This window comes from Lepeophtheirus salmonis, chromosome 7 (genome assembly GCF_016086655.4).
Source record: "Lepeophtheirus salmonis chromosome 7, UVic_Lsal_1.4, whole genome shotgun sequence".
Taxonomy (NCBI): domain Eukaryota; kingdom Metazoa; phylum Arthropoda; class Copepoda; order Siphonostomatoida; family Caligidae; genus Lepeophtheirus; species Lepeophtheirus salmonis.
The window spans coordinates 37,753,027-37,776,618 of NC_052137.2; the positions used below are offsets into that span (position 1 = coordinate 37,753,027).

Genomic DNA, 23,592 nt, shown 5'->3' on the forward strand with positions numbered 1-23,592 from the left:
CTCCGGATCCAGTTTGGGCTTTTGACAGAGCCCTTCTTCCTCACCAACATTTCTAACTTGCTGACGGCATAGACAGTGGACATGGATACTCCCAACTGCTTGGAGTCCGCAAATGGAAATTCGTCGATCACGTTCTAGTATCATTTTCATTATTGAATTAGTAAGTGTGCAGATATCAATGGACCACACAGTAGAAGTAGGTTTATTATTACTAAAAATTCATTCCTGAAATTGATTTCTTCAAATCTTTGTAACAATTAATCTAAATATTCCTTATCTAATATCTGTATATCTATATCAAAATTAAAGGAAATTAAAAGATTTCGTCTTGGAGTGGAAACGATCGAAAATATTCAAAGAATAGGGGCCCTTAATTGGCATTCTGATGGAAACAGATAAGTTGAAACTAAAAAGTGTTTTTATTGCTAGCTCTAATTGCTTAGATTATATCTTAAATCTTAATAGATCTCGCATAAAATATGTTATGATGAACAAATCTAGTATATTTGAAAATTGTGATAGTTAAAAACTTTTAAAATAACCCATAATTTTTTTTTAATTTATTTTACTGAATTGTTATTGTTTTCACTAAAGGACTCTAGGCAAAGAGTAGACACTCAAGGAAAGGAAGGTAGGATTTAGTCAATCTCAATTCTGATTCACCTAATTTTGATTTAAAACATGGTAAAATATATACTTTGTATTTTTGAAAATCCTTTTATAATGCTGCGACTAAGTAAAATTTCGCAGAGAGAACATGTTTTATCAGTAAGAAACAGTGTAGCCTTATAAATACATTTGAATATAAATTCATTAAATTGTCATATTAAGAATCAAAGTGTGAATAATTAAATTTCGTCTATTACATAAAACTTTATACACACCTCGATTCATATTATCAATTAGTATTACCTCGATTTCTCGTGAATCTAATAACAAAGAAAGCTTTATTTTTCTTTTGGCTAGAAAAAGTATTTTTACCTAATAATAATAAACAAAATATAACAAAAATAAGAAAAAATTCAAGCATAATTAATTGTATTTACAGTGGATAAGTGAGTTATTACTTTTACATTTTAGGGGTATTCTATTAAAAATCAGTAATGTGAATCTTTTAATAAGGTGTTTTTACACAATTACAAAACTATCAGGTTTCTTTAATCATAATAAGGTCAAATATTGAGCAGAATTGAAAAGTGTTGTAGTGATTATGTTACATTTTCTTTAAGCAAATGAATTCTCTAAGAATTTGGTTTTTTTTCTAAGTATCCCGACAAACTTCATATTTTTATCAATTTGAGAATTGACATTGTAGTCATGAAACTTGATTTGCTTTCGAATATCCATACATCTGTCTTCCATGGACAAACAAAGCTTCTTCCTCTCACGATCTTTCATTAAAATATTGAGATTATCCAAGAGTTCGGTAAGAGTTTCCCTAATAAAAAAAGTATTTAAGAAATTTTTGGATCATGTAAATCTTTAAGAAAATACATATATATATATAATGGTTATTAGATCAGATTTATTTTGAAACAAAATTTTCCGGACTCTTCAAAGATCGTGTAAAAAGTAAAATAACTCCCAAGAAAACAGACAGGAAATAAAAAAGTATGCATATAAATCATCTATTAAGATCCAACTGATATGGGACGTGACAATAAAATTGTGAATGTTTATATGGGTTGCAGTAAAAAAGTTTGAAAAATATAACCCTTTTGATAGAAATAAAGCTCAATTTATTGTAAATTAAACCTTAATAACATTGAAATCATACTTAGCAGAATCAGTCTTCATTTCTAGATTTGAAATTGAGGCTCTCAAAGTTTCAACTTCATTAATCAATCCATCTGTTCCAGAGTCCTGACATAGTTCGATGTGAGGTCGACGAGTTCGATTTTCAAGTCTTGTTTCTGCTAACTTCAGCGGATTTGTTTTTGCAATTAAAGCCATTTCTAAATCCCGTACATTATTTTCTTGCCATTTAATTTCTTCTCGAGTCTAGAAAATGCATTACAAAAATTATTATTGCAATGAAATAACCTTGAAAAAGATAAATGACCTCAAAAATTAAAGGAATTATTACCCTTCGATGATTACTCATTGATACATAAGATAATTTATGTAAAATATAATCGAAGGTTAATAAACATTCGTATGGATGAAAAATATATAATAACAAAAAAATAAGAATCTTACTGTGTTGATATTGTAATCAATTTCCTCGATGGACCTTTTTATTTCATGTTGTCTTTTACGAAACTCAAAATTAGTTGTGTCAACAGTTGCCCGAAGGTCATTAGATGTATTTTCTATAAGATGATAAATCTTGGTTCTCAGCTTCTGGGATTTCAGCATCTGCCTTTCTCCTGTTAATTTATTATCGGCTGAGAATTCATGCCAAGCTTGAGGCTGTAAAATCCTATCAAATTTAATATAACGTGTTAAATCACTTATAATTACCATAATATGCATAATAACTTCAACTATCTACACATTTTTGCTCCAATGTATTGATTAATTTTCTGAGAGAAATATTGTCATTGATAATATATTAATATGATACGAATATTCCTTTAAGAACAAATGTAGCAATGAAATTGTCATTCTTTAAAAGGAATGAAACTTTACTCTGTCATGATGCAAATATAAATGCATACTATCATTTATAAATTCATTAAAATAATCAAAAATGGGTCCTATGGTTATTCAAATATTTTATAAATTGAGAACACAAGAAAAATTGTACATAAATATACAACATTTATCTATTAATTAAAAATAGGGAATTAGGAAGAGGATGAGCGAGTTAATCTTAGAGTCCGAGAGCCTGCCACGGAAGATTACACCCCATAAGGTACAGAAGGTTTGACCCTGACATTACTTATGTCACCTAGAACATTGAATTATTTTTGTCGGTCTGACCGCCCTGTTGGGTCTGGCCTCCAAACTCCCCTGAAAATAGCCTCTAGACTGTTTTTTTAACCGCAAGGTACACAGAAAAAACTTGCACCAATCTATAGTACTATGTCAGGACATCATAAAAAACCAAGACTGACAAAAAATTCCATCGGAAAAGTGGGGTCAGACCCCACTTTTCGGTTCGGTCTTAAGTAATTTTTTCTAACACAATTTGATCCGATATTTTGGCACAGTCCGCAATCTAAGACCGTAACCCAAAATTAAATCGTTTCTTTCAATAGATAATCAATCTATGTACCAATTTTGTCCCTTATCGTAAATTATGAGTCGTACGTACAAATATGACTTATCGTCATGGAACACTAACTTGACATGACGTTAGTAAACCGATGTTCACAATTTTTAAAAACACATGACGTCATCAACAATGCATCTATTTAAGCGATCTAATAGATCAAATTTTTCTTTGAGGCTGGACCAAGCTGAACTTCTATGAAGGAACACATTCGTTCGGTTCACTAGTAACTATAACAGTCTCAGACCGGTTTCGCATTTTCAAACCGAAACCTAAAACAAGTTATAATTTACTTTTTTTCTTGAATTCATGAGGTCTGCCCTGGAAGTGTGAAATGGTTAGAAAGTTCATAACTCATGAAGAAAGCCTCTAATCATTTTCTTAATAAAATAAAAGTTGCCAGACGGTATAAACCAAAAGCCTATGTATGTACTAATATACATATCTAAATATTCTCGAATGACCAAAGTATTAAAAAAAGTAAAATTAATTGTTTGGCATGAAAGTACAATAACTGTCATACAGAGGGGATCTTGAAACAGTGACAATAATGTCACTCCTATGGGAGCAAGCTCAACTCTGATGCTCACATTTTGGAAGTTCAAATAATTTAGTTAGTTATTAACCTCAAATATGTTACACCACAAAATATGTTGTATATTAAGATATTTTAATAGATTAATATGATTTGTGATAACTTTCATTATATATTCATTATTTATTTTTGTGTATTATCATTTTTTATTTTATTATATAAAATATCGGGTAATGCCGGGTATCTTCAACCAATGACTAGTCTATAGACTATATACTTCAACTAGTAAAATAAACCATGCGAGGAAAATTGCAGCCCTTGTTGCAACTGCCCCTTTAGTAATAGACGTTACAAAAAAGTTGATAAAATTATTAATTTTCAAAAATGTTCGAAAAAAAGGGATGAATTGCATACGTCCTTGGTCTCTCCTATACTATTTCAGAAGATTATATTTTTTTTTTAAATTGGATAAATTTTTACTAATTACTTGATATGCAATTTTGCGGCATACATTATAAATAATTATTAAACTAATATAGAACTACTAAATACTGGAATATTATACATCAAATGTAATAAATATTAATATTTATTTATACATACCCCTGCGGCATCCTAGTTGCATTTGGTTTGTGGCTAATCCCTGTAGACATAGGAGTCAAACTTAGCTGTTCCATATCAATAGAAATGGCTTCCTCTTTATCCTGTATATCTATTTCCAATCTTTGTTGGATTTCTTCCAACGAATTTAGTTGATCCCATGCCTCATCACAAACGTTTCGAAGCACATTTTTTATTTTATCAATTTCATGAACTTCTGCCTTGAGTAAGGATTCAACGGAATCGCTAACAATTTCGTATTTTCTTCTTCCATTTTCTCTAAGCAAAAGACACTCCTTTGTAATATCATAAGGAAGATGTTTAGCCTCTATTGCTTTTTCACAAGCCTCTTTGGCTTCTTTCAATACAAATATTTCGTCTCTAACTTGGGATAAATTGATATCAAGAGATTTCTTCCATTTTTTAATTTCCGATATCCTAAAGCAAGGTAAATGGTACAAAATTTGTCAAACGGTTACGCATAGATTGAGTATTAACAGTACCTTTCAGACAGACGAACATTGTTATCAAACTGATTCCATTTTGTATTTTTGTCAGTTTCTACTCTGAGGAGCTGGGCATCCTTTCTCAAATTCAAAGAGCGATCTCTCACATCTCTAGATGTTGAAACTATCTTGGAATTACGGGCATGCCAGTCTAAAGGTTGATAACGTGTAGTAATTCTTTCACAATAGGCACCTGACATTTTTTATTCTCAGATTGAGCTCAACTAGGTAATTCTTTTAAAATTATGTATTTTGTATTCGATAAAAAACAGTAATATATAAAATAAATATCTCCAATAGACCAGTAATTTGACTAAGTGTAGAAAGTAGTTTAATCAATGACATTTAGCTCTCCTTACTTCATTTTTTCATACAACAGCAACAATAAAACTAACTAAAATTAGGGTCATGAAGTTTGTTTGATAAAATAATATACCCTTCTATATTTCTATTTCTTTCCTGTCTTCTTCCTCAACCGCAGAACATGAGACAGAATAATCAAGTATATAGTTGATTTGTGTCATTTTACAGGTTTTATCTTCAGAATTACAGACCATTATATTCAATAGGATACAAATATTACCACTTAAGTCCTTCGTATTACAATTAATTATAAATTTATTTGCATCTAGTTTTGTTGATGTGGAACAAAAATTACTTTTTTCTAATAACTTTCCGTCCTGGATTCTTTTATTCTCAGTTTTGGAAATAAGGCAGATTTGAAAAGACTTAGATTTCAATTTAAACTTTATATTAATATCTTCTTTCTTAATCCTCGATTTACTCTTAACTGGATTTATTATAGGGATATCCATGGTTCTCAATTCATTATTAGAAGCATTATAGACTAAAATTTGGTGGTTATTAGTATCACAAACATAAATGAGGCCATCAAAGCTCGAGTAGATAATATCTGACGGCTCTTGAAGAGTCAAAAAAACTGAGGGTTGAAAAGTTGTACAATTTGGAGATTTGTCATTAAGGTTTCCAATAATTTTAAGCTTATGATTATAAGAATCACATACAAGTAAGTTTCCATCAATGAATGGAGTAACACTTAATGGATGTTGCAATTTGGCGTTGATTCCCTTACCATCAACGTCACCAAAAGCAAATAGATTAGTTGGATCACGCTCGCCACCACTAACATTTTTTACAGACCCATCCTTTAGGTTCAGTCTTCTTATTGAGGAGCTTTCACTATCAGCAATAAATATTGACTCATATTCTTCATAATAACAAATTCCAGATGGTTGTGCAAATGACGCCTGGTGTGGGTATGAGTTATTACGATTTTCCTCTCTGCCATTTCCAGCTATGGCAAATCCCATCCCAGCCTCCCTTTTAACACCCTTCCACCATTCAGTATCCGTTAATCCATATCCCCAGATCTGATGTGAACCAGCCATAGCTATATAAAGAACTTCACCGGATCCCTTTGGACCAGGCCCAATACACAAATCCCATGGCGAAGAAATAGCTTGATCTCGCATTCTATTTCCACCAATGAAATCTAGCCCTTTTTCACCAGTTCCTAAAATTGTTGATACAGAAGCATCTTTTAAACTGATCTTTCTTATGAGATGATTCCCAGTATCGGCAACGAAAATAGTGTTATCATCGTAAATGAAAACACCTTGTGGAGAAGAAAATCTTGTCGTATTGAAAGGCCCGTCCATAAATCCTTTAGAACCATCCCCAATAACAATAGGATCAGGCAAATCGCCAAACACAAGAATACGATGATTTCCACCATCGGATATACAAATTTTACCCTTTAAAGTGCTCATCTTCCCAGGATAATATAGTCCTTGAAGATTTAAAGGTTTCATCAAGGTTAATTCAGGTGATACTTCACTCGGAATATCCAAAAGAGTATCTACAAAAGTTTCAACCCCTTTGAGAAAATTTTCTCCGACAAAGTATTTTCTCAATCTTAAATTCTGATCAATAATGAGTATAGAAGGCCAGCAGGTAATAGCGAATACGTTCCAAAGTGTATATGAATGGTCATTGACAACAGGACGGAATATGCCATAACGAGATAGGGCATGCTGAATATTTTTCGAAGATTTTTCATTAAGAAATTTTGCACTATGGACTCCAATTAGTGATACATCTTTTTTTGAGTATTTGGAATCAAGTGCTTCCAATATAGGCATTGCATGAATACAATTGATACAACAATACGTAAAAAAGTCTAATATGATTATTTTTCCAGAAAGTCCTTCAGATGATTTATTAAACCATTCTAATTCCTGAAAATATACAGAAATAGTAGATGTAATTATATATATAATGAAGTCGATTTAAATTAATCCATTACAAAAATGTACTTTTAAATGTTTAAAAAATGCATATCAATCATATCTATACTCTAGATTTGAAAACTAACGGGAGATGTTAAAAGTGAAGAGGGAATTTCCACACCCTGGTGTTCGCTCAAAAACTCCTTGATACGTTTTTTTTGTTCGGAACTATTTTTCATTCCATGTAGAGCTGCATCCAGCATCAAACTTTGGTTCAAAAGATCTTCCATGACAGATGTGGGGAAATTCAGTTCAAATCCTTATATACAATTTGGACTATTTTCCTTGTTGGCTTGTTTTGTTTTGGCTTTTTGACAAAAATTTAAATAGGTTTGTAGCAAGCTCGTAGGATTATTCGATTTTTATATATTATTAGTTACCTGAAATGTAAATTAAAAATATTTTAATATACTCATTTGAACATTGTATCATTCGATTATTGCTTCAAATAATATAAAGTATTAGCCCAACGCATATTATTAATCATAATGAAGTAACAAAGAGGTAGAAATCAGTGATGTGTTACTCAGTCTTACAACATCCCTCCTTGTCTAAGTGAATGACGTTAACAAAGTGTTTCATCAAAGTAATACACTTTTTAAAAGAGTCTCTGATATTTTTCTAAAAAAATGATGTATGAATTTCTTTTAATTACATTTAATGTTTATTTCAGTTTTCCACATTAAGGAGGGATTTTGTATCACTCATTTGGAACTATCCCACGCAGAGCAATGATATATAATTCTAAGTGCCTTACAACATATCATCAATAGAATAATCATGCTAATCACTTATTATTTCACATTTGAATGATAATTCAAGATTGATATGATCATAAGTTTTTATTTTTCAAACATCTTTTCAGTTTTCTATTTCCTCATACGTCTATATATCTAATTTAGGGGAAATCCATTGAAGCATTATTAATTGATGAATAACTCTATGATGGAATGAAAAGGCACTGCATCCCGAATAAAGTATAATAATCAAGACTAAATGACTAGTAGTTAAATGAGACTCGCTACCACTTCTGTAATCCAATTCTTGCCACCTACTCTTTGCACGTGGATCTATTTAATCTTATAAGTTATAGCTCATACACACTTTTTATCATGTGACTAGGAATCATTCAGAGATGTAATAATATAAATATTGGACTCCTTTAGTGAATGAAATAAATGATAGGTAGTTAGTAAAGAGTTAGTCCATTAGAACTAAAATTGAAAAGGAATTAAAGATAGAGGGAAGTGAAGTAATTGTTGTGAGTCGCAAGCCTATGTTAGCCTTTTAGAGAGAGAAACATGTGGTAACCCTGAGAACATCACTCTTTACTTATTCTAAGGATAATATTTTAGTTGAATTCTCGAATGATACATTCTCAAATGATGTGAATATTCCCATTACTCTGTGGCGAGTAAGAGGAATCCAAAAAGATGAGCCTTGATGGAAAGGAGAGGGAGACTGGAGTGTTTCACGATAGGATTCCTTCAACATGGAGACGGAGGAGGAGGAGGAGGAGGCATACGTCCACTCCTAGCAAGAAAGAGAAAGAAGAAGAAAAGGAGGGAAGTTGACGTTAGATAGACGACTGTTCTCTGAGCGAGGAGAAGGACGTACGAAAGAAAAGGAAGAAGCGAAGCTGGCGGGAGTGAGGAAAGAATGAAGTGAGTGAGATAGTAGGTGCAAGTGGCGGTAGATGACGCTAGTGGTAGAAGGAAAAGAAGAAAAAAGGAAGCTAGAGCTGCTGTTGAGATAGAAAGAGAGAGCGAGATTAGAAAAAGAAGGGAAGAAGAAAAAGAAGAAGAAGACTCAAGCGAATTAGGAGGCAACGAAGACGACGACGAGGATCAAGAAGCGTTGTCTCTTGGTGGGGAGTTGTGGCCATCATTAAGTAGCTGTGATTGGGCCATGGATTCCTCGAGCAGCATCAACTGTGGGTACAGCAGCATGAGCAGTAGCAATACGAGTGTATCAAATAAACCCGCGGAATATGTATCGGACAAGGGCCTACGCCTCAGGTCCTATTTTCGTCGAAGACCTGTTCCTTTCAAAAGAGCGGTGGATTTGGACATGCAGGTCGGGAGTGCCACGTTTCTGGTCTCCCTTTGCGAAGAGGTGGAGGAGTGCACCTACGTCGGGGACGAGGAGCTCGTGCATCAGTTCCTGGATCCCAAGGGACTTCAACTCTCGCATGCTCTTGAAATCTCCAAACGCAGTTTGAGGCACGGATTCCCATTTCTCGCTATCCACAGCTCACACACTCCATTCCCTGCCCAGTACTCCGGATACGACCTAGAAGAAAAGTAGATGTTGGCAACTTTGCTACCTGAGATATTCACTAAACAAACTGTTAAAGTGCTCCCTGCTCCTTAATAGTAATTAGTTTGCAATTTCAAACCTTTCTAAGAGCACTCATATCTTGCAGAAGAGTTTCCAACCTAGACTTTTTTTAATTGTATACACACGAGGATTTCAAGCATTTTCACATCCCTACCCATTACATTTATGTCCTTCTTAAATGTCCAATTTATTGCAGAATTCTTTTTTCATGCACAAATAATAACTTTTTATTTTTGTAAAAGTAATGTGACTTGGCCCCCCTTAGATTCATCGATGTAATCGGAGTCGTGAGCTGTGGATATAATATTATTTCTTCACTAGAGTACCATCTTTTTCTACGGAGAGCCATGAAGAGGATGAAGAAGAGGATGAATATTTTTCAACCGTCGAAGAAAGACGTAAGAAAGAACGCGCCAAGAAACGGGAAGCTGCACAACGGGTATCTGATGGAGAATTCCTTAGAAATCCTATTGAACGTTCTAAAGTTTTTTCTTCGAGGAAAGAATCTCTTATGACTAAAGTGATAGAAATGGACACTATTTGCGGATCGAAATCCTTCATTTTAATAGTTTGTCCTGAAAAAGAAGCAGCATATTATCAAGGGAGTGAAGAATTAGTTTCACAGTTTTTTATATCCGGTCTTTCCTCCTCCATGATCCATAGAGACATTAATATCAGGCCCTTTGAACCGGATGAAACGGAATGCAATATTTGTTCTGTGCCTCATTGTAATGTATCGCGTAATACTTTATCTAAGTGGAGATTAGCTGCCATGGACTTGTTTGGATTTCCAGATAATATACCTATGACTATGTATGCATGTCCTGAAGCTGATCGAGATCAATGGATCGCAGAACTTGATTTAGATCCTAGTATTCAAGGGAAAATAACAGTGTGCTCTCTTCATTTCAGAGAAGGTTTTCCTACTGATGACTTCCCCTATCCTACTGAATTACTCTCTGAAACAAATTATGAAACTACATTTCAAGGGACAAAAACTTCTAGTTGGCGTCAAGGAGTAGATTATAAAAAGTCGAATGAGGATTTTATTTCTGACATTTTAGATGACATATTGATTAATGTTGATAAAAAAGCGAAAGAAAATGAGGACATTAGATCACAACATCTTGCTTTTACACGTTTAACAAACTCTAGGTCGTGGAAGAAGAAATTTAGCTATAAAAGACTTTCATTATGGAAACCATCAAGAATAACTAAAGACCTTTCTAGCTTAAGGAATCAACCCTATTATAAAAAGTTAATTAGGTACTATTGCAAGCGAAAGCGTTATGGATATTGCCGCTTTTGTAAAATGAGACTAAATGATTCAAAAGAAATTTTTGAGCACATTCGTATTCAACATTTTGGACTGACCTCTCGTTTAAATAATTCATGTGATATAGACGCGAAGAGTTCTTCTTTGCCTATAGATGTAGAGTTATCAGACATCGAGACAAAAATGTATTTGAACAAATTATACCCGAAACAAGATGTTCCAACTAAAAACCCCAAGAAAAAGTACGTGTGCGGTGTTTGTCAATCACAGTTTGATCTGCATGGGATTTTTGTCCATATGAAACAAGTCCATAAAGGAATGTTATGTCAATATTGCCTTAAACTTTTTATGGAAGTTAATGAGTTGGAAGCTCATTTAAAAAGGGATCACAAAGTTCATAGCAGATATTATCATTCATTTGATAAATTTGAAGAAATTTCTGGTTCTAGATATAATTTTGTTTGTGGTCAATGTAATAAAATGGTTCGCTTTAGTGATTTAAAAAACTCTGCACATAAGTGTACATCATCAAGTTCAACAGTCTGTTCTAATTGTGATAGGACTTTTACTGGTTCTTATCAGTTAGAGTTGCATTTAGTGAATGGGTGGTGTAAGATGGATTCAACTAAAGAAATTTCATTTATTGAAGCATCCAAATTGTATAAAGTGCTTACGGGTAAAAAATTATCTCATTCAGATGTTTTAAAACATAAGGGCTTGAGTGCTATTTTACCATTAAGTGAAACAAAAAAAGCACAAGTATCATCTACGAAGGAATTCTCGGTGGCAGATCGTCAGATTTTAATGAAATATCACTCTGTTCGCAATAACAAAAAAGTATCGAATTTCAAATCATCTCGAATTATAACAAGTCTCCCCTTAAACGGTAATATATATTGTGGTGCTAAAAGCAGAGGTATTTCTAATAACCTTAGAAAAGAAATTAAGGAAGAAGGTTATAAATATGAAGATATCAAGGATTGTAATATTACTCGGTTAGGTAAAAGTTTAATTGTTAACTTTGAGAGCCCTGTGAAGATTGTACCCCCTCTTAAACTTCACTTCAATCAAGCAATGAAACCCTTGAGTAATGTTCGACGGACTATTTCTCAGTCCAAAGCTAATGACTCTCAAGCAACAAGACATTCATCCACTGAGGATAAAGAAAATTTGGATACGGCACGTCTTGAAGAAACGGCAGACAGTAGTAATTCCTTCAATGGCTTAGAAGATGAGGATCAACAGATAATTGCTGAAACAACAAGTAAAGAACATAAGCTTCAAAGACTTCAGAGAGAGTATGAAGAAATTATTGAGGACCTCAGTAATATGCGCAACGTTATTCAGCATTTTTCAAACAAATGCTTAGTATGTCAACAGGCTCACCTTGTTTGTGTAGATAGTACATACTTGCTCTCCCATTTATTTATTGTTCATGACAATCCAACAGTAGTTTCCATTTTAAAAGAAGATCCCCAAAAGTCCATCAATCGAATGAAGCGTTATCTGAAAGATACAAAATCCAAAGAAATAATATTTAGCTATCAACAAGATAAAGATTTAATTATCGATTTTTATAGCTGCTCTTATTGCTCAACTAAATCCTGCTCGACGAATGAGGATCTCTTCCGTCACTTGGAAAAAGAACATTCACAAAAAGTCCTTACTTGTAACCTCTGCCAAAGTATATTTTTAAATTATGGGAGTTTTATAAGTCATGTCTGTTATGGTCCTCCGACAAATTCTCAAAAGCAAAAGGCTGCTAAATTTAATTGTAAAGTGTGTCTCAGGCAAGACCTTTCTTCATTTCTCATTTTCCAAAATCATGTTCGAAGGGATCACAATATTTGTGAAATTTGTTTCAAGGTATGTTTGTCAATGTTTTACTTTATCTTATTTAATGTGATGTTATTTTTTAGTGTCAGGGATCTCAAGAATCCTTATATTCTCATTGCCTTCAACACTCTCAGGAACTTATGTGCATGAAATGTTTTTTGGCTTATGATGAATATGATCAATTTCGTAAGCATCTATATTTTAAACACTATGATGAGTGCCGTATTTGTGGTATTTGTTATCAGAAAACTTGGCCTCACGTATACCATTTTTGTATCCAAGATTTGCCTTCATCTTGTGAAGTATGCGACAAGAAATTCAAATCAACCAAACAATATAGGTAAGTTTGAATGTATATGTGTCATATTTTTGTAGACTTAAGTTTATATATTTCTATAACCAGGGTGCATATGCGTACTCACACAAACATTCATCCTTACGTTTGTTCAGCCAGCAACTGTTCAAAAGCTTTCATTTCCAAACAATTGCTCTGGAAGCACCAAATACGACGCCACCCTGATTTGTCTATATCTGCTACCAAGGCACTTGAAGACAAAAGAAACTCAAAGGAAGTTCTTAAATATAAAGCTTCATCCATCCATGTGATCAGAGACATTCAGGTTATAATTGAGGATATTATCAATGATACAATAGTCGAGCGCAAGGTTGAAGATGCTCCTGTGTTGGAAGATAATCCTACAGATCCAGAACCAGAAAAGGAAATAGATCCTCTTCAAGCCGCTGTTGCTAGTATTATGGGTGATGATGGTATTTTCAATACCAAGACAAGCCCTGTTAAACCTCTAAATATTCAATCTCCTGCCACTCCAACTAAGACTAATATTCAAAACAATAAGTAAGGGATTTTATTCTATTTCCTATTATGCTTGTATAACTAACTATAAAATATTTGCGTTCTAGCAATTCGATTGTGCAAGCTTCAGCTGGTCTTATTAATTCAAATGTACCTGCAGCTCCTTCTATTCCCAAAATACAGGAGCCTCCTAAAATAATGCATCCATCCGAATATTTTAATAAAAAGCCACGAGCGTATAGTGATACTGATAGTGATGAAGAGGATAATAAATTCAAGAAAAAGAAATCTGTTTTCCCAATCAGTGGTGCATCATCTGCTCCAGTTGTTGGAGGAATATGGAACCAGGATTTGTTATTTGTATCCAATGGTCCGAATACAGGTAAAGCCAAAGTTCGTAAACCAGGCATGAATAAAACAGGTAGTGGCCTAAAAGTCATGAAGCCAATTACGGAAGGTGTTAGTGGTGGTATTCTATCCAAGATATCAACTCCTCAAACTCCAGTTGCACCCAAGACCACATTCACTTCACTTGACCCCAATTCCATTACAAAAAAACTTGGTACTGGAGGGTGGGAAGTGTGTCTTTCTGAAAGTTCTGGTGATTCTGATGCTGGAGGCCCTGATAAACCAAAAAAAAGTACTATTTTTTAATTACCAATACCTGGGCATAGAGCTATATTTTATTTTATTTTTTAGGTTAAAATGATTGATAAAATCATTGACAGGCGCATTCCTGTAATGGATCATGATTATTGTTATGAATCATATATGTTGAGTCTAGAACCACCTAAGCCGCCTGAATTAAGTGAAATGGATAAAATACTTAGCAATGTTGCGTTAGGTGTAATGGATAATTTATCTCCTGAACGTAGTCCGGGCTCAAAGAAGAAGCAAAAACACAAAAAGAACAAAAAGGAAAGTAAGAAGAAGAAGAAAAAAAGCGAAAAATCAAAAAGACGAATGATTCAAGTTCCGACTCTGAAGACGAAAATCGAAAATCTAACAAACTTTCTACTTCTTCATCAACTTTGACTACACCATTTATTAGGAAGGCTGGTCCAAAACCTAAGTATCATACACCTCTGTCTGGTGCTGGGGGAGTTACTGCAGGTACTGGTAGGATCATGTTTAATAGTTCAAGTGACGAAGATGAAGATATTGAAGATACATTAAAGAATGGAGATAAGCGCAGGAGTAATGATGAAGCAACTTCTGCAAGTGACATTTGTTCTTCAGATCTTGACACTGATTTCAGTGCTGATGAATTTCAGCAAACCAAAGAAGAAGAGGAGGAGGAGGAGGAGCCTGAAGTCGAGAAACCTATTGTGACTTTTGCTCCAAAACCCCTTGAAAAGGTCGCTCCTCCAGTCCCTGCTCCAAAACCAACTTTGAAGCTCAAAATTAAGTTACCTAGTGTTAATAATACTCCAACCATACCAGTTGTTCGCTCTTCTTCTCATGCAAGTAGTACAAAATTAGTCATCTCCAAGAATCGCAAAAGAACAGGAGCCGGTACTTTCGTTTCGTCTACAAAATCTCCGTCTCGACTCTCCTCTCAAAATCGTTCATTATCGAAAAAAATGCGTGAAAGTTTGGCATTAAATCGTGATTCCAGCTCTTCATCTTACACAGACGAAGATGATTATTCTGCACCTCCCCCTCCACCTCCACGAGCTCCACCCCCTCCACCACCACAACAACAAACAAAGATAAACAACAAATCTACACCCAAGGCTTATGTAATAAGTGATGCACATGGAACATCTGGCTTAATGTATAATTCTGATCCCGAAAGACTTTATTGTGTTTGCCAATGCCCTCATGATGAGGTTTCTGAAATGATTGGTTGTGATGCCCCTGACTGTCAAAAAGAGTGGTTTCATTTTGAATGTGTTGGTATATTAGTACCTCCAGCTGGTAAATGGTATTGTCCAGAATGTTCAAGTCGATATAAAATTCGTTCGTGATATTGTCCTCTTCAAAAATATTTATTGATTGAAACAAAGAGTAATAACTATTCTATTGTTATGAAGTTTATTGGTATAATAAATCTTAACCTTATAATTGATTTTCAAATGTTACTACACCTTATATTTTCCGGGGAGTAATGTATGTTCATTTATTTAACTACTATTTTCCAGAGTTATAGAAAATTTACCGTGCATTGTATGAATATTTTTTTATGATATAGAAAAAAAAATCAAATATACACGCATTAATGGATTAATCTATTGCAATTTTTACATCCTCTAAATAATAAATATATTATTTATTTTAGCTATACGGAACTACATAAATGAGGAACAGGAGGTAAGGTATGTCACAATTTAGATATAAAAGGAAAAGGGGAAAATCTAAGACTTACGCGTCATTTCTTGAAAGATTTGCTTCAAAGGGGTTCCTCCAGCACGGTAAGTTTAACAATTTGGTATCTAGCGATAGTCTCAAGAGGCACACATCCACAAAATCAGAAATTATAAGCTACTGTCTGTGCGAAAGGGAGTTGAAGACAAGAAAAATGTGACGTCATTTTCAGCTATGTACATATTAAGCCAGCCATGTCATACAATAATAATATGATTGGAAGACTGCTACAGGTACTAGCTACAATTCATGTTACTTTTCTCTAGTCTGATGAAATTCGCTCTACTTTCCATTTTCAAATAGTTAATCTCTAAAAAGATGAACCCTTATTTCTAAGATAACTTAGTACAAAAAGATATGATTGCAAACATTGCATAAAGGCTATTTCTTGAAATACCATCAAAATGCTTGGGAATTACCCGCTCATATCATTTTTTTGTAATGGTATAATTAAATAGTCAATTTACTGGGTAGGAAGATGTGATATTGCAAATAGCACTATTCTTAAAATGCATAATATATGACAGGATGAATTTTTCTTCCCTTGGCCAGCACTCTGCGTTTAAATGTGTCCCCTCATTTGATTATGTAAACTCTTAATTGATCTATAATATTATTTAGCAAATTATTAACTGACTTTTGAATAAAAAAGTTGCATTAAGTAAAAATATTCCCCTCAATTTGCCTTCATATACTAAAGGCGATTCGATTGATATCATATTGAAAACTGCCTAAGAACTATTTTATTCATCATTTAGTCTATTTTATAGTTGTTGATGGGGGCTACGCCCAATTGATAAACGAAAAATGAAATCTTGATTACTATGGAGCCACATTGGTTTTCAAATTAATAAATTAATCTTTGGATTAGTGAGTCTTTTATCTCCAACCTTTATTATTGTTGGAATGCTCAAATTTTGTTTAAATCATGCTTTGACCTTAACTAGAATGGCTCAAAAGCTAAAAAACTCAGATTTGTGTTTATAATATACTAAGTCGACTAAGTTAGGCTAATTGTAGAAGACATTTATAAGGATTTTTTAAGTAATTTGAAATAAATTTTTTTGTAACTTTTCTGTTTTGGATTAGAAGAGACGATAACCATTCTAGTGTATATTTTACCATACTGTAGATGGGTCCATAGACATTATTTCGATTGGTTCAGATATTTCCATTAAATGATTATATTTAAATGCTAGTTTTAATCTTCCACCATGTTCAAAATTGATGGCCTTTTTTTGTTTAACCCATTCATGTTAATATTGATAATACTCGTTTTTAGTTTTCTTCTTGACTTCAGTACACAACTCTATTATTTATATTAAGTACCTTGATAAAGCTGAAGATAATGAGATCTATGCAGGATATAGTAACAACATGTAATCTTTTGAATTCCATTTCTGCAATATGGTGTAATATGTTAATAATTTGTTTACTTAATTTTGCCGTGAATTAAAAGAAGATATTATAAACAATTTAATAGTCTGTACAAACATCTTTACAATAACATTGAAATTATATTTTTTTTCTAAGTTGTTATAATTTTATTCTGTATCTTTGTAAAAGTAAGGACACAGAGGGTTAATTATTCAATTAATGATTGACTTTACTCGATTATTTAAGATTAATGACAAAAAGTTATATACAATATTGTGTTATATTCAACAATGCGAGCAATTATTGGGGAAAAGTCAATGGAAAAGCCCAGAATATGATTTCAGTTCAGCCATGGATTTGAGGCAATTATTATTAATCATTCTGTCAAATACGAGACGTATTAGGTCAATTTTTGGTGGAGCATTGGATAAAGTATAGAACTATGCCTCACTGCCCTATGGAACCTTCCAAATTTTCGTTTGAACTATCGTTTGTCGTCGAGTCTTAGGTCAATTTTTCACGGAGTATTAGGAAAAGAGACAAATCATACTTCACAAAATCCACGAAGAACGATATAGACAATAGGGGAGGGTCTATGGGGCAATAAGAAATAGTTCTACTTTGCCCGTTGCTGCACCAAAAATAAGCCTATTATGAACTCTCATATCAAAATCATACATATTTGATATTACATAAATAAGCATTCCATTACGAATCCATTACCACGACTTTTTGGGATAAACAAAAATACTATGTACTTTCTTTTCTGGTGTTTTTGCCAGTTGAATCCTCATATTTATCTATGAATTGAAAAGGATAACAGAGTGTTATCTTGCTAACAAGTGGCGCTGTGGCCATTGTCCCTTCATTTTTGGGCATTTTTTATCATTATAGCAATAAAATAAATTATTCTTGTCAATTTTTTTTGTTCAAATTGCCATTGTTAAAAGAAAAAAGTTATTTGCTCAAACTTTTTTTTGTTTACATTTTTTTTTTTTAATTTTTTTGAAGAGGTACAATTTGAAGTAAAAAAAATGAAAATAATAAATAAGTAAAGAAAAAGTTGTTTGTCATATTTGCCATCTATAATATAAAAAATAGTCTGTCAAAATTGTCCAAAAAGCCGAACATCCCATTTCCTCCCTAAAGAAAATTCCAGGGACGCCCTTGATGCGTCACCATTATATAACCAGGGGCGTCCGCAGGATTTTTTTTCCTAAAACGAATGACATTTTTTTTTAGAAACAAATCCTTAAATTGATTTTTTTGGTGGGGGACTAATTTTTTCCCTATTCAAGTGATTTTTTTAAGTTTCTCCATTTTTGGGGTACGCCCCTGATAACTCCCCCCCCGCTTGCACATAGTTACATACATCTGGTGTCACTAACACAAAAATATACTGTGATTTTGTCGGTCTTTCTTCTCCTTCTCTCCTTATCAGTCTACTGAACATTGATTGGTTGATTAGAATAAGCTCTGGTTAAGCTGCGAACAATTCCAAAAATCATTGTACAATAGTTCCATAGTCGCATGCCCCGTTTGTAAGAAATTAAATATACATGACACTAAGAATAATTTCTTATAAAAAAATCTTAAAATTAGAAATAAAAAAACATTCATTTCTAAAAAAAGGTTATTCAATAGAATTTGTTTTGTAAGGAAGTTAGTTTAAAAAACAGTCTAAATTTTAATAAAGAAAATGGCGTGCACATTAATCTTTGCCTCAGACTGTGCTGCGCTAAAATTGTCCCTGAATATGTTACGGATGATATTTATAAATCATAACTGGGAAAGGGACTTATATCTCATCATCAATTGAGAAGGAGAAATTGGTGTTAACACTTTTGTCAAATAGGGGTGAAGTACATTAAAACTTATTCTTTAGCTGTCTAAAACTAAGTAATTTTGTTGTTAAACGTCAATGCGGAATAAAAATATGAGAAACACCTTGTTCTCTTATTATTTTTCTTCTTGAATTCCAAGTGACTGGATTGATAATTGTAATCAATGAACCGGACCCGCAGATAAGATTTTTAAACTGGGGTTCAGGGAACAATAGTTTTTTTCTTTTTTTTTTTTGTACCATGATCCTCCTAAAACTTGGGAAGGAATTTAACGATAATGATTTTCAAGTGTATTATTATACTTTAAGCGACTCCTAAAAAATATTTAATGATTAATTTATCTAAAGCGCGTATGCTATTTTCTGATTACTTCAGTTAATATAATAAATTGACATAAAAACAAATTCTATAGGAGCTCCTCCAAATTATAATTATGCTTAATCACTATAATCTCCTATACGACGGATATGCAAAATACCGAAGCCTTACGTATATTGAGTTAGTAGTAACATCTTAAATCCTGAAGCTTGCGAATGGGGTAATATAGCCAGGTATCTAGATAAAGCAAGGAAGAGAGGACACGCACCTAACACACATAATGTCTTTTGGAAGTGTTGGATTATTCCTCAACCAATTTGAAGGGAGTCATTATAAATTACAACTTACAAGTATTTGTCAATTGAAAAGGTTTAAAACCGAAGCAAAAAACATATCATATTCAGGACTAATAAGTTCTTTCTATTAGTAAAGTTGTTGTAGCTTCTTCCTGCTTATAAGCCCTCAAGAAACTTTGGTTAATCTCAAGATTAATAGAAATACGAGGTTAGACCATCATATAATCGGGCTTGCTATAATTTTCAATCTGATGTATCGTACCGACTGCTGGGCAAGACAGGAGGATTTTGACAAAACGCGCGACTACTCATAGTCTATGACGTCACTATTGCTAGAATTTTCAACTTAATGTATCGTACCGACTGCTGGAAACCCCCCCCCCCAGATTTTGAGTAAACGAGCAACCATTCATCTACTATGACGTCAATATTAAAAGTGTGGTGGAAGTCAAACATCAGTCGGATATGCGTTATGGAATAACCTTGAATTTCTATTAATCTTGGTTACTCTTATGCAATGTAAAATCAACAAATGCTCCAGTTCGCAAAGCTAGGACCATTAATTAAAATATAAATAAAACATGTGATGGGGGGAGAAAAAAAGTTTACAAATAAATTTCAAATATTATATTTTTGAAAAAAAAAAAATCATTAAAACAAACAAAATACACATGGAACTAATAAACTCATGTTTAGGCAGATGGTAAATGCCCCACTGTTGTCTGAATGTGCGTGTTGTTTGAGTACTGAATTACATCTTCCGAAAATTGGTTTTTCCAGTATAGGGTGTTTCAAATGTTTTTAGGTCTTTTTTCTTTCTCTTTTTGATGGTAAAGCTCTTTATTATTGCTTACTATTAATATTATTTTGATATTCAATCTATTTTAATCAAAAAAAAGTTTGTCTCGATGTTTTTATGTTTGCTGTAAAGTCATTTTTGATCTAAAAAATAACAAAAATCTAGCAACGAGTGTGTGTAGCTAATGCTCACCGTTTTATATTTTTAGATTAAAAAGTACTAGCAAAGCTCTGTGCGTCATATCAAAAAAGAAAAGAAAAGGGGAGTACATATCTAGTTATGAAAATCCGCTGTACTTTTTGTCTCGCCCGTTTTTTTGGAATTGGTAGTATAAAGATTAAATTTTCTTTTCCTTAGCTCTTGTCATTATTATTTAACTCCTGAGTAGTAAACTTTATGTTCTACTACATTTAATTTTATTTGAAACCTGATTGAATATTCGAGTGGTCTCATAAAAGACGAAGAGTAACCTTGAGGATTTGTTGTGGACTTGTAATTGCAAGTCCTTGTTGGACTTGGAGTAGAATTGAGGATCGACATCGGAGTCATACTTGCCAATTTCCTTTTTCATATCCTTCTTCCCCTCCTCTATTGTCACAGCTGATTGTAGCTGATGTAATGAAACGTTATTTCAGTTCAGTTGATCTCCTTCAAAACATTTTTCAAATGGTTAGGATTACCATATTTATTTATGGTTTCTTTTTTTTAATATGCCCAAAATACATATGATTGTCATCACTATACATATCCATATTCTTAAAGCAAAGTTAATTGACGTGTCAAATAAGTCCGAGCAATGGCGGGTACTCTTGCTGGTATATTAATAATTATTATTTAAGATTAAATAGAAATGTATGGTTGTACCCGTTTCAGGTTCAGCGCTTCCATTGGTCTCGGTTCTTTCAATTCAACGGTTTAGGTCTCGGTTCTTTCAATTCAACGGTTTAGGTCTCGGTTCCGGTCTTCGGTCCTAGTTCTTTTTTTTATACAGGCTCAGTTTCGTAACAGGCACTTAAAACAAAGGGCTTCGCCAGAAAATTGAGGCCAAGGAAATTGTATTACATACAATCAGGACCACATCAACCTAATACGCAGAGTGTGCAGTCCCCCAAGTTCCAGCAAGTGCCCCAAAAACTATGGTTGGTTAAGACAAAGGTTTTTAAAGTGGGGTCCGTAAGAGGAGTCTATGGGTGTCGGGGCAAGAAGATGGGTAATTGAGAATTGCTTTCAGTCTACACATATGTACATAGTACACATGTTTCGTATAAAGGGGGCCTCAGCTAAAAATGTATTAGTGTAGGGGGTCCTGGCATATTGAAGTTTGGGAAACCCTGGTTTAAGAAATATTAAAGTTATGATATTATAGGGGCCCGACAAGCTTAGTTGGGAACCTGGATCAATATTCTACCCCAACCCTTCCTTCTGTTATTTACGTCGTCTGGTGCATAGAACCACTTTTCCAGATTAATAAGAAGCCACAAGCTATTTTGAACTCAGATAAAAATCTATCTCCCTGGCGACGTAAAAAAATCATTGGAAAACGCTACAATTGTACAAAAAAAAAAAAAAACTTAGAAAATTTACTTGTTGATTAAAGCTAATTTATTATTTATAATATATATTTAATTTAATGTATATATTCTATATAGGAAAAAGTACAAGAACCGAGACCGATAAGCAATATTTTGCAGTCTCGGTTCGATTTTGTCGGTTTCGATTCTAGTGGTTCAAGAATGGGAATTTTTAAACCGCTATACCGATAAGGGTACAGCCCTGGAAATGGTTATGAAATTTTGTTAGAATAATCAGGATATATTGAATAATATTTATTCAAGCTTAATAAATACTATTTATTTTTTAAAGATCCTTTTTTTTGGAGGTCAATTATTTTTTTTTATAGATATCCTTTATATATATATATTTAAAAGAAATTATATGAAATCAAGATACGCCTGGGGACAGTACCCCCAATTTATCTCCCCTCTTTGACGATAATAAACCAATTAAAGATTTACTAAGAATACAAAGATATTAAAGTTAGAGCTGTTTGCTGGGGTAGTGCTTGCTTTCATCATTTGTGGAGGGGAGGGGTGCTCAAAATTTATCAACACCAGAATCCATTTACTTAAATAAATTGGTTTATTTTACATAAATTTTGTCTACAAGTTGTGATATCTGTATATGTTGTAACTTGTATAAGCAAATTGTACAAGTTGCAATTTTAATCCTTTTAATTACCAACCATTACTTGATATTACCTTTTCATTTTGATCTATTAAAATGGAAATGGTTTTTACGTATTTATGAGTAATATAACTTTGGCAATTTGAACTTTATAATATGGCACGTAATACTTATTTGTATAAAAATAATCAAAAATTACACCATTAATATATGGATCATTCATGGAATATTCAATTATTAGATTATCCTTATTCCAGGTACTGTAAATCTTTGAAATTATTCATCATATTTTTGGTTACAATTTGTACAATTTACTTATACAAGTTACAACTTGTATTGTTTGATATTATATTGAATACTCATTGTTCAAGCACAAATGACTTACAAAATAGGTGGATTTTGTTTTTTGCCTGTGCATTCAAATAGAAATGAACATTTCTCTATAACTATCTTGTATAATTATGTAGTCCTTCTATTTAAAATACAAAACACTTATTGTTCTTCTAAGTAACAGAAGACGAGACTGCATCTTAACTTTTTAAATGGCTTTCAAGTGACCATTACATGGAATAAATTATACGGTTCTGTATGCTCTTTTATCTCTGCATTTTTCATTACCAATCATATACATGCTATTAGAAAATATTCACTAACTCTAATTGGGGTTTTTTGTAGTGGTGTGCCGCGAGCTGAGTTTTGCTGCTCGAGTATTTTAGAATCACTCATTACTCGGTTGAATGCTCCATACTCGTTTGAATACTCATAGTTCTGATGGGTAAGAAACTTGCAATTTTTTCCTAACTGATAATTATGAAAATTTCAGTGATTTAAAGGATCTACAGCCCCTCCAGCTGCAGACACACTGACACTAATGTTGTGTCTTGACAAGGTCGAGAGACACACTATTTATTGACGGAATCAGGGACGACCGAGAGAAACGAGGAAGAGACGTCGAGGAATCATGTAAGGATTAA

General features: G+C 33.1%; 4 protein-coding genes across 9 annotated transcripts; 2 read left to right on the forward strand and 2 right to left on the reverse strand.

Annotated features, from left to right (window-relative positions):
- Window positions 1-1,021: 1,021 nt before the first annotated feature.
- Window positions 1,022-7,116, reverse strand: LOC121121514 (tektin-B1). The gene is made up of 5 exons (XM_040716466.2): window positions 4,856-7,116; window positions 4,356-4,790; window positions 2,200-2,422; window positions 1,778-2,001; window positions 1,022-1,438 (listed from the first exon to the last, which is right to left on the reverse strand). The coding sequence occupies exons 1-5, from the start codon at window positions 5,056-5,058 to the stop codon at window positions 1,225-1,227; spliced, it is 1,299 nt and encodes a 432-aa protein (XP_040572400.1). The 5' UTR covers window positions 5,059-7,116; the 3' UTR covers window positions 1,022-1,224.
- LOC121121512 (NHL repeat-containing protein 2) lies at window positions 5,091-15,961 on the reverse strand. 6 transcript variants are annotated; one of them, XM_040716465.2, is made up of 3 exons: window positions 15,802-15,961; window positions 7,254-7,547; window positions 5,091-7,116 (listed from the first exon to the last, which is right to left on the reverse strand). In XM_040716465.2, the coding sequence occupies exons 2-3, from the start codon at window positions 7,395-7,397 to the stop codon at window positions 5,299-5,301; spliced, it is 1,962 nt and encodes a 653-aa protein (XP_040572399.1). In that variant the 5' UTR covers window positions 7,398-7,547; window positions 15,802-15,961; the 3' UTR covers window positions 5,091-5,298. The 6 variants fall into 6 exon arrangements, with proteins under 6 accessions (XP_040572399.1, XP_040572398.1, XP_040572396.1 ...); XM_040716464.2 differs by lacking the exon at window positions 15,802-15,961 and adding an exon at window positions 8,572-8,702; XM_040716462.2 differs by lacking the exon at window positions 15,802-15,961 and adding an exon at window positions 8,542-8,665.
- LOC121121511 (uncharacterized) lies at window positions 8,750-15,663 on the forward strand. Its single transcript, XM_071890072.1, has 6 exons — window positions 8,750-9,389; window positions 9,829-12,649; window positions 12,703-12,959; window positions 13,023-13,475; window positions 13,541-14,073; window positions 14,133-15,663. The coding sequence occupies exons 1-6, from the start codon at window positions 9,076-9,078 to the stop codon at window positions 14,135-14,137; spliced, it is 4,383 nt and encodes a 1,460-aa protein (XP_071746173.1). The 5' UTR covers window positions 8,750-9,075; the 3' UTR covers window positions 14,138-15,663.
- Window positions 14,561-15,663, forward strand: LOC139906003 (uncharacterized). Its single transcript, XM_071890074.1, has one exon. The coding sequence runs from the start codon at window positions 14,561-14,563 to the stop codon at window positions 15,401-15,403; it is 843 nt and encodes a 280-aa protein (XP_071746175.1). The 3' UTR covers window positions 15,404-15,663.
- Window positions 15,962-23,592: the final 7,631 nt, after the last annotated feature.